The 14,307-nt window shown below is 45.2% G+C and overlaps 1 protein-coding gene across 1 annotated transcript in view; it reads left to right on the top strand.

The window, feature by feature from the left end:
* The first annotated feature begins 13,384 nt into the window (after positions 1-13,384).
* grin2ab (glutamate receptor, ionotropic, N-methyl D-aspartate 2A, b) overlaps positions 13,385-14,307 on the top strand; it is a 93,786-nt gene continuing 92,863 nt past the window's right edge. Inside the window, exon 1 of the mRNA XM_076035009.1 lies at positions 13,385-14,061. Within this exon, the coding sequence (XP_075891124.1) occupies positions 14,044-14,061 (18 nt within the window). The 5' untranslated portion in view covers positions 13,385-14,043. The remainder of the gene's footprint in view (positions 14,062-14,307) is intronic.

Here is a 14,307-nt window from a genome sequence, read left to right as displayed (position 1 = left end):
GGTTTGAGTTCCACACACCCGGGTGAGAAGTGATAAGCACAGCGGGTGGGCGCTGTTGTCATCCATATAGCCAGCCGTGTCACGATATTGTCGAGGTGGGCACTTCGTTATTTTAATATACAAATTATCGAAGCGGAGGGAGGGGGGGGGGGCATACTGTGGACTTAAGGTTTTGTGATTATCATTATTGTAGTTTAATTAGCGAATTCGTTGAGCTAACTTGATATAACGTTCAAGAAAAAGTTCTGCACCGGCTACCTGCCTGTTGTCCGCAGGTTTCATTTTCGTGGCTTGGGATTTCTTTCATTTCCTCTCCCACACGCGGCGTGCTAAAGTATGTCATAAGATAGCTCAGGGGGGAAATGGAGCATAACAGATGAAGACGAGAGTTACAACTGGAGATTGTACACTCCAGATCGCGTCTCTTCGCGAGCAGTCCTCGCGTCGCCCGCCAGATGGACCCGCTTGACAGCAAACAATCAGCGGAGCCACGAACCGCTGCGTCTCCGCTGGAATCACCGCATAACCCAGACGACCTTGCCGTCCCCTTCCCCCCCCCAGCCCAATTCATGACCGGCGGGCTGGCCGCATCATGAAGGTGTTTGGCTCTGAAACGGATCCGAACCCGCGACGCAAGATCTGTCTGCTCTTATTCTAAGGGTGAATAAAAAGCCTTTGGGCAGGCGCGATCTATTTTTAGAACAGTTCCTGATATAGTGACTTAATTCGCGTCCAACCAATTGGAAATTCGCTGTTTCGGTTTAATAATGCTTGTGACATTATGCAGCTGACAGCTAGTTTAGTTACTGAGCGGAAAGCTCTTCCTCATGCCGGCTTCTGCCATCACCAACATTTTAGTTTCTGCTTTCACCTCATTGCCAAACAACCACCTTATAATGCTGAAACGGTTGCAGATACACAGATGCTAAAGTTACTGAAATCAGAGTCAGCAGATTCATTCCAGATTAACATATTTGTAAATGTGCCTCTGTTTTTAAATTATCCCCCCCGCCCCCCTAGAATTTGAGCATGGTGCATGCACAAGGGCTTTGAAGGTTGCAAACCTTTTGATGAGGCATAGACCTCTCTTTCTGTGTTCAAAAACATTTCCTCTGCTTTAAGTTCAGCCTCTGTTACTGCTCTGAAGATATAAAAGACAGCAATAGTAACACTAAAAAAAAAACCCCTCCTCCTTTGCAGGTGACATATCAGAAGGGGGGGATGTAATATTTGATTTCCTCCCTGAAGGAGTCAGCAGAGTCTGGAGCCAGAACAGCTGCTCTGAGATACACAGCCACTGCAGCAGGTCAGGAGAGTGACTGCAGAAAACTCCCAGTGGGACAGGGAATTATTCATGTGTAACTTTGTGTGTTTAAGAGAGAGCCAGAGAGCGAAATACAAATGTGCGGATCCATCAATGAAGCGACCGACAGCAAAGTTGGGAAGGACAGAAAACAGCAGGATGGATCCATCTACATCCACTTAATAGAGGCTCCACCTGGATTGGCAGGTAGTGGAGAGGCAAGGCTGCAACAGACGTTAGTGTCCCGCTGTTTTTCCTGCCGGTTTAAATAATCCCCGCTGCTGCTCAAGTGTCCTTGAGTCACATGTTGAACCCCCTGCCTGCTCCGAGGCACGCAGGGCTACTGTTGTATCCCCATTCTAACTTTAGAAACTTTGTTCCTCTTCTTGACAAACAAAATGCTAGTCCTAAGTAAATACTGTATCAACAGCACAAACACAAAGGCAGACTACACAGGCATCATCCTTACATCTGTTCCATGATGATGTTTTCATTCTTGTCTTTTCTCAGTTCAGGTTTTTTGATGTGTGATAAAGAATTTGCATACACTAGATGCGTTAATAATCCATTTAATAATGTTAAATGTTTATAATGGACCTTCCATTTTATTTTGATAAGTCAATGAGAGAGTAAGTACCAGGATAGTTCCATGTGGATAAATACAATAAAAATGAAAAATTAACAAAATCCAGCACTACCATATTACATGTACCAGATGACTCCTTGTCCTACAGTTCAGTGGCAAGATGAAATATGAAATGAATTAACCAGAGCAGACAGCCTTTTAAACACAATCAAGAAACAATCATCACCGTGACCGCTAATTGAACATCTATTAATAAAACAAAATGATACACCATCTCCAGGACTTTTATACAGGTGGTGATAAATGTACTGGAATAAACAGTCATGAATCAAAACATTAGCTTGACCAACAGATTCAAAGCACATGTTGAGATTTTCTGTATGCTGTTATGCAGCCATAAAGTTGCTGTAAAGCCAACATTAAGGTACTGTTCTTGCTTAGATGTAGGTGTGCGTATATTTACATTGCTGCAACCTAAAGCAGTCTGTATGCAGAGAGTCTGTATATACAGATCTTTCTCATTTTGTCCTTTGCAAAATTGCCGTCATTTTGCCCCTATTGTGAACCATTTTTACATCTCTTCTCCAGATTTTGCAAAACACTCTTCAAATCCTTCTGTTTTGGACATTGTAGATCATAAGGAGTGTATTTCGCTGTTGCTGTAAACAGAGCAATCTTTCCAATTGCACTGCTTATATGTTCAAAGTAATGGTCGTAAGACCTGAGGTGTTGTATCTGCATATCTTTATTTCAAAAGGCTTTCTTTTGAATAAAAGCCCAATTCAGAACATTCGAAGCAGGACATGCTGTGTATAAATGCCCTCTTTGGAGTAACAGTGTGCAGTATTTGTGTGCATGTAAATGTTGTGATTGAACAGGATTCTGTTATCCATTTAAACACTTATCTGACTTAATGCATCAGAAAAAGGGAGAGGGAGCTGTTAAACATACTGGTGCTGCTTTAGATCTCTACCACTCAGCAGAACTTGAGAGGGAAGGGGCAGCAGGGAGGATGTGATGTTGTTTACTGCACAGCAGGTGATCATTTGATCACCGGGAATCACTTGGTTCTGCAATCAGGCTTTCATCTTCGAATGGCACTGTCTGAAGGCGATAACACCTGTTTGGCAGTCAAATATAAAAATGGATTCCGACTGAAAGCTGATCTGTCTCATTGACCTAAAAAGAAAGAAAATTGCAACACTTTTTTTGTGCTGTGAAAAAATAAATGGTAAATTGGGATGATATTTTCACATTTAGACACAAAGCACAGGTGTGTGGTGAGGGGACACCTGTGCCCTCCGACTTGGCAGACTCAGACATTTGACTAATTGAGCTGCTATCTGAGACATTTATTCATATTATACGCAATATCAGGAAAGTGTACCGCTGCAAATTTTCAAATTACTGCCTTGCACTCTGCATACTGATGCGCGTTGAGCACACAAGGTATTCAGAAAGGCTGACTTGGACGGACCTGCCTTAACTCCACCGTGTAAACACCGAATTAGCTTTTCTTTTATGCTCCAGTTTTAAGTAACGCTTGCAATCGGCCAATGCGGTCAATGACAGCGAAAGGTTAACTAAAGATTGAAAATCAATCAGGAGGAACTGGACAGGAGGAGGCAGTTGACCGGGCTTCCTCGCTGTAGGCTGCTGTCACCGCGATGTGGACAAAGCTATTCAGTGACTGGATTGATGGAGATAGGAATAACATGCTCTCCGTAGCATGTCCTTTCGGGAATTTGAGGAGCTCAAAAAACATGCTATCACTGTAACAACTGTGGAGTGAGGGCCAGGAGCAAAATCGGTGGGTGGCAGAAGTATTACAAAGCAGGTTTTATTAGTCAAAAGGCAGGATATAGGTCAACAGCAGGTAGGCAGTCAGCAGAAGCAAACATGACCAGAAGGCAACAGGCAGGCAGCCAGAAATCAAAAGAACTTGCAGGGTTCAGAATCACTACACCGGCAGGCATTAGATACAGGAAACAAGGCTGCAAAAAAGGCAATCTAAAAATGTTGGGGATTACTGCCGGCCGGGTTACTGTGTGAGGCTGATGAGAAAATGGGCTGGTAGGATTCTCAAGCAAGTAGAGGATTACTGGGAAAAGGGGGGAGACCTCAACGCGGACAACTAGTTGACAGGGTGGAGGAGGAATGATGGGCTCAAAGGTCACAGCACTGGATTAATGAAAATCAATACGCGTTGCATTTCTCAAACAGAACAATATCCCCTCCATTTGCTTACACTGTTATGTCTGGGAGATTGCGGTCGTAATCGCTGTATAGGCGTTGCTGAAGCAATTGCAGGAGCGAGACCCAGAAGCGGTTACGAGGTAGGAGTGATAGCGGCATAAGAAGAGCTCCGCTAGTCAAAAGACAGGATGCAGGGTGGAAACACGTAGGCAGGCAGCGGAGGCAAAAACAAACCAAGTGACCTGGCAGCCAGTCAAAAGTCCAGGAACTTGCTGCAGAGATTTTTGAGATGGTGGTTTTACCAAATTAAAGATTTTTTTTCTTGCAGTGGAGGGTGAGCGGAAAATTGTATTTTTGTTCAACAGAAAAAATAAAACTCTGTTCCTTCAGCTTCCCTTTCTGATCCTTTTGTCAGTCTTTTACGCACGTCTGTTTACAGCAACCGAAACAGTTGCTGGACGCAGAAATGCAGAGCAGCGATGCATTAAATTACCTCCACACCACACCGCACCGCACCGCACCGCTCCCCTCCATCCCTCCTGGTGTGGAAGGCAGGGGTCTCTCGTTGCTCACTGATGGCTTTCTGATCCCGGTTAGCCGTAATGGTCAGCCCACCTACGCCTGAGTGTTGCTGCCAGCGGGTGAAATATAGAGGCAACGGCAATTACAATCACGATACAGAGGAGAGCACGCTGCCTGGCGGCAAATGTCACAACACACGTGCACGCACTGCCAGAAATTAACTAATGGGCATAAACATTTTGAGAAGACTGTTAAAAAAAAAAAATTCTAACGCTCTGTCTCTCTCGCTCACAGCTCCTCTCGCTGCGACAACCAAGTGTTTAGGTGTTGCCGGGAGCAGCTGGAGAAAGCCGGGGATAAAGTCGACACAGCTGGTGTGAGTTCGCCCTACTTACACTCGATACACCCTCTCAATCGTTCATAAACACAGACCTCTGCACACTCTCTGTCGCATTCAGCCGATTGTGTGTGTTGTTTATCCGCAATCATGACTATCGGGTTTCAACATGAGTTTTTCATTAAGATAATTAGAATCTAAACATTAGTGGTATGTGCCCCCTAATCTTCCTTTCTTTTTTTTTGGACCAAAGCTCGTTTTGAACTTGGCACTTCACAGCTCTGTCTTAGAAAATGTGCTGAAATGGCACTTAACGAGATTATTGGTCAAGCAGGCGCTGCACTTTTGAGAAATTAAAACAAAAGAACAAATTACCAATGCCAACATTTATAGAAGCCCTGCTTCATCAGCCGCTCCTCTGGAGATAAATAAACAATCAAGGTCTCGTCCCAAATCACTTTCCGTTACATTTTCTCTCTGATTAAAATATCGGTATTTTGAGGGTAGACATGTATCAAATATAGTAAATCTTCGTTCGAATAAAATCCTCCTTCTGCAAATGCACCATATATTTGAGTTTTTTATAATTCCAGCGATCACACACACACACACACACACACACACACACACACACACACACACACACACACACACACACACATTTCGGAAGATCGAATTTCTCAGATTGAAATCTCCTCGCAGACATTCCTAACTAGATATTAAAGCCAGATAATATGGCTCTTACTGTATAGCCTAACTGTCTATAATAGTCTGTTTTACTGGTCTCCTGGGTCTGGTGTAATGAGGATGATATTGGCTGGTGGGCATTGAAGTGGAATGTGTCAAAGAAGATTACACAGCAGGAGGAAAACTGCTGCTCACCACGACAGAGAGATAGTTCTCAAGCAGCCGCGTTAATGAGGCCTTTACTGATGACAAATGATGAGATCACGTTTGCTGTGAAAATACCACAGCGGCAACTGAGAAAGGTGTGTCAGAAATATTCTCGAAATGAGTCCTGAGAAATATCCAGCCAGAAAAATATACCATCCATCAATTCAGGCGGCATTGCAGTATATTGTAGGTAAACAGAAATAGTAATAATGATTGGACAACAAAGCTCATTTTAAATAAAAATGTTTATACATAAAACTGACTGCTTTATTGTTATATTTCAGTGATGGCTCAAAGTACAATTTCATCATAAATAAATAATAGGTTGATGTAAAGAGCTTTGGGTGCCTTGAAAAGCGATTATTATTAATCGCTTTTCAAAGCACCCATTATTATTACCATTATTATCATTATTAGAAAGTATTCAGTTGTTCATCATAAATAATTATACTGTTTTAAACGTGTACTCCTATTATGATAAGGTATAGAATATTTGGTATAATGATCTGATATCTTGCATATTACGTATTTATTCAAATTCTTCAGGTAATGAATCAAAAGTGTCCTTCAACTTTAATTTTAAATGAACTTAATCTTTTATTTTTGAATACATTTTTTAAAAATGAAAATAGATATTATTGTATTTCAAGAACTGGCAGTACAGAACATATAAAAATCTGTCTTGTTATTATGGGAGCATAATGCATGTATACAATGCACTGTATGCAGGTTTCATTTCACCAAGAGTAACTAGCAACTAGATTATTATGGAGATACCCAAATGCAAATTGCATCCCTCTGTCCTCCTCAGGTTCAATTATTTCCTCCTTTTAGTTCTCCAATCCAAGTCCATTTTCCCATTAATGACACAAATAAGCCCATAACCTTTACTTGCTCACATTGGAGCCACCAAGTTATCACTGTACTCTATACAAAGCTAGCTGGTCAATGGCCATGGTCATAGTTCATGCTATTGTCCAATTACTGGTGCATCCCCTTAATCAGACATTATCCCAGATAAACTGGATTCAAGTCAAATCGACGTTTAATCTACAGCACTGACTTTTTAAAACTGGGCTGATAAATTGAAAAAAAAAAATCTGTATATTCACTGTATATGAGAAATATAAAATAGTATGAATATGTACAATTCATAGCAGGGGCCTTGTTGATGGAGCTAAATGTTTAATATGCCCCGCAGTCATGTTCTTTGAGGGGAATGCCATAAAAAGTTGCGGCCTGAAGATGAGATTTTCCAAATTGTTTTGTTGACTGAGCCTATTAGTTTGATTTGGCAATATGATCCAACATTTTTAATGCTCGACTGCACCAGCTCGCTGGCCCCAGTGACATAAGCACCCAAAGCTTCCTCTGAGCGCCCCAAGATTTTTAACACTCTGATAAACAAATGGGATTTCCTGCAGCACTGTGGTCTCCAGACTGCCAAATCGGGTACCAAAGTGCACCCTGGTGTTTTAAGTGCAAATTAACCAGCACCATAAAAAAGTGTCTCTCCCCAAATCAACCGGGTGACATCACGTATGCAAATATTTTCCATGTGCGTCAGTGGCTGCTTACAAAACAATCAGGATGCCTCTCATTTACAAGTGCATGCCACGGCAGCGGTGCCAGTGTGTGACCTCGATATCCCAGCTGTAGTTATTTACCTGTACATGCTTGGATGCTCAAGTTCGTCAGCTATTTGTTGTTGTTTTTTTCAAAATATGCTAAAATTATTTTAATGCTAGCTCGCTTTTCTTGATCAAATTAACAAAATAAATCAACAAAAATAGAAAAAGAAAAAACAGCTTCTAACCTGTCATTCGAAACAAAGAAAAAGGTAATGAAGTGAAGAGGGATGAGCTAATGTGAGTCTGAAGTCTTGAATTTTGTTTCGCTCATAATTGCAATATTTGAACTTTGTCAAAATATGCTTTATCCCGCACCCTTAAGTTTCCTGGATTCTACAGACCCTTGAATATCACACTGATGGACAATAATGTTGGAGGGACCATTGGGACCATTTATGGATCTTTGCCTTACATGCAAAATCCAAGTGGAGTAGGATGTAGTTATATAAAAAAAACAACAACTCTGTAATAGTTTTGTATAAAAGAGCAGAGTTAGAACTGATGTCTTGTTATATGCTTCACGTTTGGAAGAGAACAAAAGACTTTGAGGTATTCTCAGGGGTTGGATCAAACATCTGACTGCGGGTGGTGCCAGTGACCTCAGAGAGTTATCTGAGGCACCGCTGCTCTTTGTGACATTACAAATGGCTGATATCCAGAATTGTAGGTTTAAGCACACACTCTCTGAAAAGTGCAGCCAGCAAGAAAAGAATATCTGGATTTTTCTGAGCATAGAGACACATATTATTGGAAAAAAAACGCTGGTAAAGTGAGTTATACATAATAAGGTCCCTTTGAAAATACAAGTACTCATATGGATACAAGAATGCTTAGAAGTTACAAACATTTTAAAAGACACTGCTTTGGGGTTCCCATGAGGGCAGTTTTCTGGAAGAGTTCTTCTCTCTCCAGTCTCAAAACTTCCTGAATTCATATTTGCCTTTCATCATCAAATTATTGACTGACCTTTTCTGGCTAAAGATAATTGCTGGTGTGGCCGAGTGAAAGAGACAAAGCAGTGCATCACTCCTGACTAATTGATTTCAGTGCCGCACTCATGAACTTTTCCCCGTGGTCAGCACTGCGGCAGAAGGTAATCACCCATCAATGTTTGCTATGATTGTTCCTACAAAGGTGCCCATAAATTTGGGCCGTGGAGAGGGTGGTCCTCCGAAAAGATCGCCTGTGATTGGCGCGCTACGTAGTGCCGCCTGGCTGTGGGAAGCACTGCAGTCTGTAGGAGAGCTGATTCCAGGTCACCCACTCTCTGTGGGCGAGAGTGCGAGAGAGGGTGGAGAGTGCAGGAGAGAGAGGGAGGCTGAGGCAGATGACAGACTACAGAGAGAGAGAGCGTGTGTGTGTGAGAGAGAGAGAGACAATATCTCTAACTTGATAAACGCAAGCTATCACACTGTTCTGTTCCAGATAGAGAACCTTGAATACATTTCTGTTTATTTCCTTGCCACTTATTGATGGAGTGATTCATTTCCTGGGTCTATATAAAGCCGTGTACTGTGGCTGCAATGTGATGCCTTTGCCGTGGAAGCGCCATAGTCTGACAGAAAAGGGATGCAAGATCGTTGTTTACGGGGGGGAGATGATTCGCAGGCTCATCAGTCAGTCATTGGGCTCAGCGCACCCACCTGTCTTCTTTTGCCAACCAGCTTGGTTGCGGTTACATTGGATATTTATTTGAACTCAGCTGTCAGTCAAAGACTGGGTGATGATACAAACCTCCCAAGTAGGTGTCAATACATGTACCAGCAAGAGCGCCAACCATGTAGGTGTAATCAGGTGATGACTTGTACCCATGGGACCGATCATTTATGCCTCTGGCCTTGCAGTGCTATGCTCTTGTAAGATGGTCTGAAAAGTGCAGGTTTCAGAGCCAGGGAGTCTTTCCATCCATCCATCCATTTACAATACCCGCTTCTTCCTGCACTCATGGCTACAGGGGTCTGCTGGAGCCTATCCCAGCTGTCATAGGGCGAAGGCAGAGTGACACCCTGGACAAGTTGCCAGTTTATCGCAGGGCCAAATAGGGACAAACAAAGACAAACGACTGTTTGCACTCACACACACACCCCTACAGTCAATTTAGAGTTCCAAGTTCACCTCACATGCATGTTTTTGGACTGTGGGAGGAAGCCGGAGTACCTGGAGAGAACCACTGCACCATGGTGCTAGACTACTGCGCCACGATGCCAGGTAGTCTAAAGTAGTCAAAATTGCACTTGACCGTCATCATTGTGAGGTTTAACATTTCAAAGAGATTTTTCCATCAATGACTTGGCGTGAGCTTTGTTGCTTGGTAGTACAGTTATATCCCTCACTATATGGGCACTGCATTCGCTATTGCTGCAGCTGTACCACTCGATACATAGAGCACATCTAAAATTATCACAAGGCATTGTCGTACAATTGTATAATTTTCATTGAGGTCGTGTTTTCATTTTCTGCATCGTAGAGCACATCAAAATTAGCATAAAGCGTTGCCGCCTAGTTGCGATATTATACGGGCACTGCGAGTATCCCTGTGGTTGAACTCCTCCCTAGAAATACTTACAACAGGCACCACAATAGTGCAGTAAAAAGTCCTGCAAGCAAGTCAAAAGGCCTTTACTTGCATGGAAATTATATTTTTTTTCAAAATGTCTATTACTTCAGAAACTACAATTTCTTTTTCTTAATTTATAAAAGAATCATGTGACTGTTTATTTATTTTTAGTGACCTTAATCGTCATCATCCGAAGACACAAGTGCCGCAACAGAAGTTGTTGTTGTCATGGAAACGCAGTGTTTCTTGTCTTCCCTTCCTCGCTTTTTTTAACCAACAGAATTTTGAGAAAAGTTGAGAGTTGAGTTTTGCAGCCGGTAGGCTCGGAGGGACAGCGGCCATGCTTTTTTCCCTCAGCCGTGAGCGAGGGTGGGATGTTGTGAAAGGGGAAGGTGGCGGAGAGGAGGGGGCGCAGGCACGTGACGGTAGGTGTGATCAGCGGGGATGCTGTACATCATTTTGTGAATGAAAGGCTTTCCGCAGCAGTGAGCCCGACCAGTTGTTTGTGAATGAAGACTCGTGGTCCGGTGCGGCTTGCAGAACGTACCGAAAAACACATCAGGGTTGCGACTCTGCCAAAATATTCGGTGACGCTCAGAAGAAGTCAGTTGCCATGGTTACGGAAATGCATCATTTTTGTTCGAGGCTTTGTGTAATCGCTTCGCTCTTCCCCCGAAAATGTGTTTGTTTGTTTATTTATTTATCTACCAGTTTGTCAGCCTTCCTGCTGGTTTCGTATTTCCCTCGGATTTATTCAATAAATATTGAAATACTGGGCTTTTTACTGTTAGACGAAGAGCATTGAGCGGAATTAGTTTTTATCTTCGATAAACTAGGCAATGAAAAATATACGCACACAAACACTCGGCACACTGCGACATGTGTTGAAATAATCTCACACACTGGCATAGTTTTATTTGAAGGCATTAAAATCAACCAGCAGAAGCAAGGGGGGTGCAAGGGCAGCTGGATGACTGAGGTGTTGAAATGCTGAAAGCCAGATGTGAGTGTCCGTCCAGCCATTGTCTGCAGCCTGGTAACTGGGTAGCTCCTCTTTAATGTGCTGTTGGCCCATGAAAGATGCATGACGACTGGGCCCAAAGGTTATAAATCAGTTATAAAAAACAAAAAACAGGGGCGCATCTTTAAACAGCTCTGACCTCATAGCCACCTCCAAAAGTGCCTAAATAGCCGCCCCACGGTACAGGGCAAGGCTGACTCATTGTATAGTCCATATGTTTTGCTGCTGGTGCACACTAGGCAGATGCCTACTAAATGAGGCAGATCCTCAGGCCTGTGTACAGACAGACACACACACACGCACATGCACAAACACACAGTGCCCCACCTTCAAAAAGAGTAACGTCCCAGATTACTCCAAGCAGGTCTGCAGGCGAGCATGCCCTAGAATGGGGTTATCGCCAAAAGTACAGCTTTTAAGAGCTTATTTATGGTGGCCTGGAAGTAAGTGTGATTGTATTTCCTTGGTAACTGCATAATGTTTAAATATAGAATGAGCCAGGCACAGACACATCCCTTTGGGGCAAGTTTTGGTTAACAAACTAAAAGTGAATATGACTACATCAAACAGCATCCTCTAAGGTTCCCCCGGAGGGGAGTCCTGAGCCGGGGCTATCCCTACATGACGCCTCTAATGGTCTTAAAGCGGGACGCGCAGGCAGTGAGCGGGATACCATGAAAGGAAAGGCCGGGCTGTTTTTATTTGGAACCACAGGAATTATTATTTTTCCTCAAAAGAAAAGGGTACCATCATCCACTCTTCCATCTCCTTTTCTTTTGTGCCTGCGTTACGCAATGGTATTTCTTTTATTCCATGCCTCGGAGGCTCAGGCTGAGCTCCGACGGAGGATGGAGGACCTCAACAGGTGCATTTTTATTTTAGGGATGGAGAGAGAGAGAGAGAGAGGGAGGAGGACAAGGAGGAGGTGGAGGAGGAGGGTGGTACCACGGAGGGCTCATTAATAATAAGCTCTCCGGTTTCTGCTGCTCTGCGCGCTTGTAAGTTGCTTGACGGCAGGCAGCCTGTGTAGATGGGTGGCCTGCTAACATGACCCTGTGCTGTATCTACGCCATCTGTCTGCCATGGGACTCCAAGGCAACACTCAGAGGGGAGATGTGACAGAGCAGGGGGAGGGTGGAGGGTGTCTGCGATCCCAGAGGACCCCCTGCGCTGCAGTTTTGATCTGCTAATTATGTTTAATAGAGGCGGCGTAATTCACTGGGTTGGCTCTGTTTCTCCCCCTTATCTCGCTGGCAGCGTTTAACAAATTCAGCATCGGGTGTATTTTTTTTTTTTTTTTTTTTTTTTTTGGAGGAGGGGGGAATGGAAGGGGGCGGCCGCCTGCATGGGGGAGGGGAGGGGAGGGGAGGGGAGATCTCTAGATTTGGTTAGTAATGTGGCGGATATTGAGTCGTTTCTTACTTTTTTATCGTTATCAGTGCGTATAGATACACCCGAGCCACGAGGACGCGGCGAGGCGGGGGCGCGCAAACGGAGACACGGGCTTCGTTCGGCGAGGTGGCGCCAGGTGACGCCTTCTACGGCCAACGACGCTGTGCGCCACAGACACCTCTCGCACCACCCCCTCCCCCACCATTCATCACCGACAAGGCGGGAGAAGGAGGAAGAGGAAGAGGAGACATATAGAGACGAGGAGGAGACACGTTCAGTCTTTTCACCGAGCTGCGAAGTTTTCCTGGCTCTTTCTGTTTCGGAGGAGGAGACGTGACGAAATACCCCCCAAAGCCTCCACCCTCTGCCAGCACCCTCTGCCTTGTAGATATTGTATAATGGTGGGGGCCACCACCACCACCACCACCCACCCTCCTCCACCCCGCCGTCCCCTCATTCAGACCCGTCGCCCATATGTTTAATTAACTAGGCCGATGTGTAAGTACCTCCAGCCGGTGAAGCGAAGCGTGGGCGGCCGAGCTGTGGGCTAAAGAGACGGCTGTCGAATACCTCCTTATTTCTGGCGGCCGATGGAGAGTCGAACCTCTGCCGCGCCACGGGGGGGAGAGAGAGAGAGAGAGAGGCGACCAAAATAACTCGACCCGCTTCAACTTGTTCCCAATTGTTTCGCGGTGTGTCTTGGAGGTGCTCCCCCCTCCACCTCCTCTCATTTCATCTCACTCTCCTCCTCGCAAAGGAGTGCGAGAACCGTTCGAGGCGCGCGTGAGAGGCGGGAGAAACAGAGGCACGAGAGAGAGAGTGAGTGAGTGAGTGAGTGAGTGCGCGCAGGGGGGTGGGGGGGGAGGGAGAAGGAGAGAGATAGGGAGGGAGAGAGAGAGGGAGGGGGGGTGCGTGCGCGCGCGAATTTTATGCGTGCGTTTGATGTTATTTGTGACGGAATCCCCCCCTTCAGTCTCAAAGAATCTGCGAGCGGCGCGTGGAGGAGGAGGAGGAGGAGGACAGGAGAGGAGAGGAGGAAGAAGGAGGAGGAGGAGGAGGAGGAGAAGAAGAAGGCGCGCGGACCTGTCCATGAGCCCTTCACTGCGGAACGCGCGCGGGGCTGCCGCTGGAGATTCCAAACCGACGCTTCTTCTTTATTTTTTATTTTTTTATTTTTTTTTATTTTTTTGGGGGATCGTAGAGAGTCTCTGATTCCCCGCACATCCACCGTATCCGTTCTTTCCCCACCTCCTCTTCTTCTTCTTCTCTCCCTTCTTTTCCTCAGTCGGTCCGCGCGATCGTTTGGACTCTGCTTGACACCCTCAGCCAAGGAGGAATGCCGATCTTCTAGTGGAGAGGAGCTTGCCGTTGCTGCTGCTGCTGTTGTTGTTGTTGTTGGCGGTGGTCTTCAGACGCACGCAGACAGGTGGATTTACCCCGTGCGGCGGGGCTTCTCGGGCGGGAGGCTGGATTGAGTAGGGGGAACTGGATGGATTAATTCGGGAGGAGGAGAGCCGTGTGTGAATGTGAATCCCACTCTTGCTGAGGGCACCCCGAATGGAGTAACAGGCTGCAATGTCATCTCCACCTGGCCGCCTGGAGAGATGTGTCACGGGAATGGGGTGAGTCGGGGCTTTTTTTTCTGAATCTGGTGGACTGTTTTCATTTTGGTTGAGGCGAGTTAGAAGTATCTCACTTCATCCCCTCACCTCTCCTCTCCAAACGGGATTTTTTTTTTCTCCCTGTGGCGCACACTCGCTCCAGTCTCCATCGCAAAGTGGAGCAAGGAGGGAGGCGGGATAGCTGGGGCTCCTTGGTTCGTCCGAGCCGAGCCGAGTCCACCGACACACAACCTGCTGCATGCCCTA

The sequence above is a fragment of the Nelusetta ayraudi genome, unplaced genomic scaffold (assembly GCF_046127955.1).
Source record: "Nelusetta ayraudi isolate G7.1 ecotype Tasmania unplaced genomic scaffold, CSIRO-AGI_Nayr_v1 ptg000004l, whole genome shotgun sequence".
In the NCBI taxonomy this organism is placed as follows: Eukaryota; Metazoa; Chordata; class Actinopteri; order Tetraodontiformes; family Monacanthidae; genus Nelusetta; species Nelusetta ayraudi.
The sequence above is the reverse complement of the archived record's forward strand: the minus strand, read 5'-3'. Positions and strand labels throughout refer to the sequence as shown.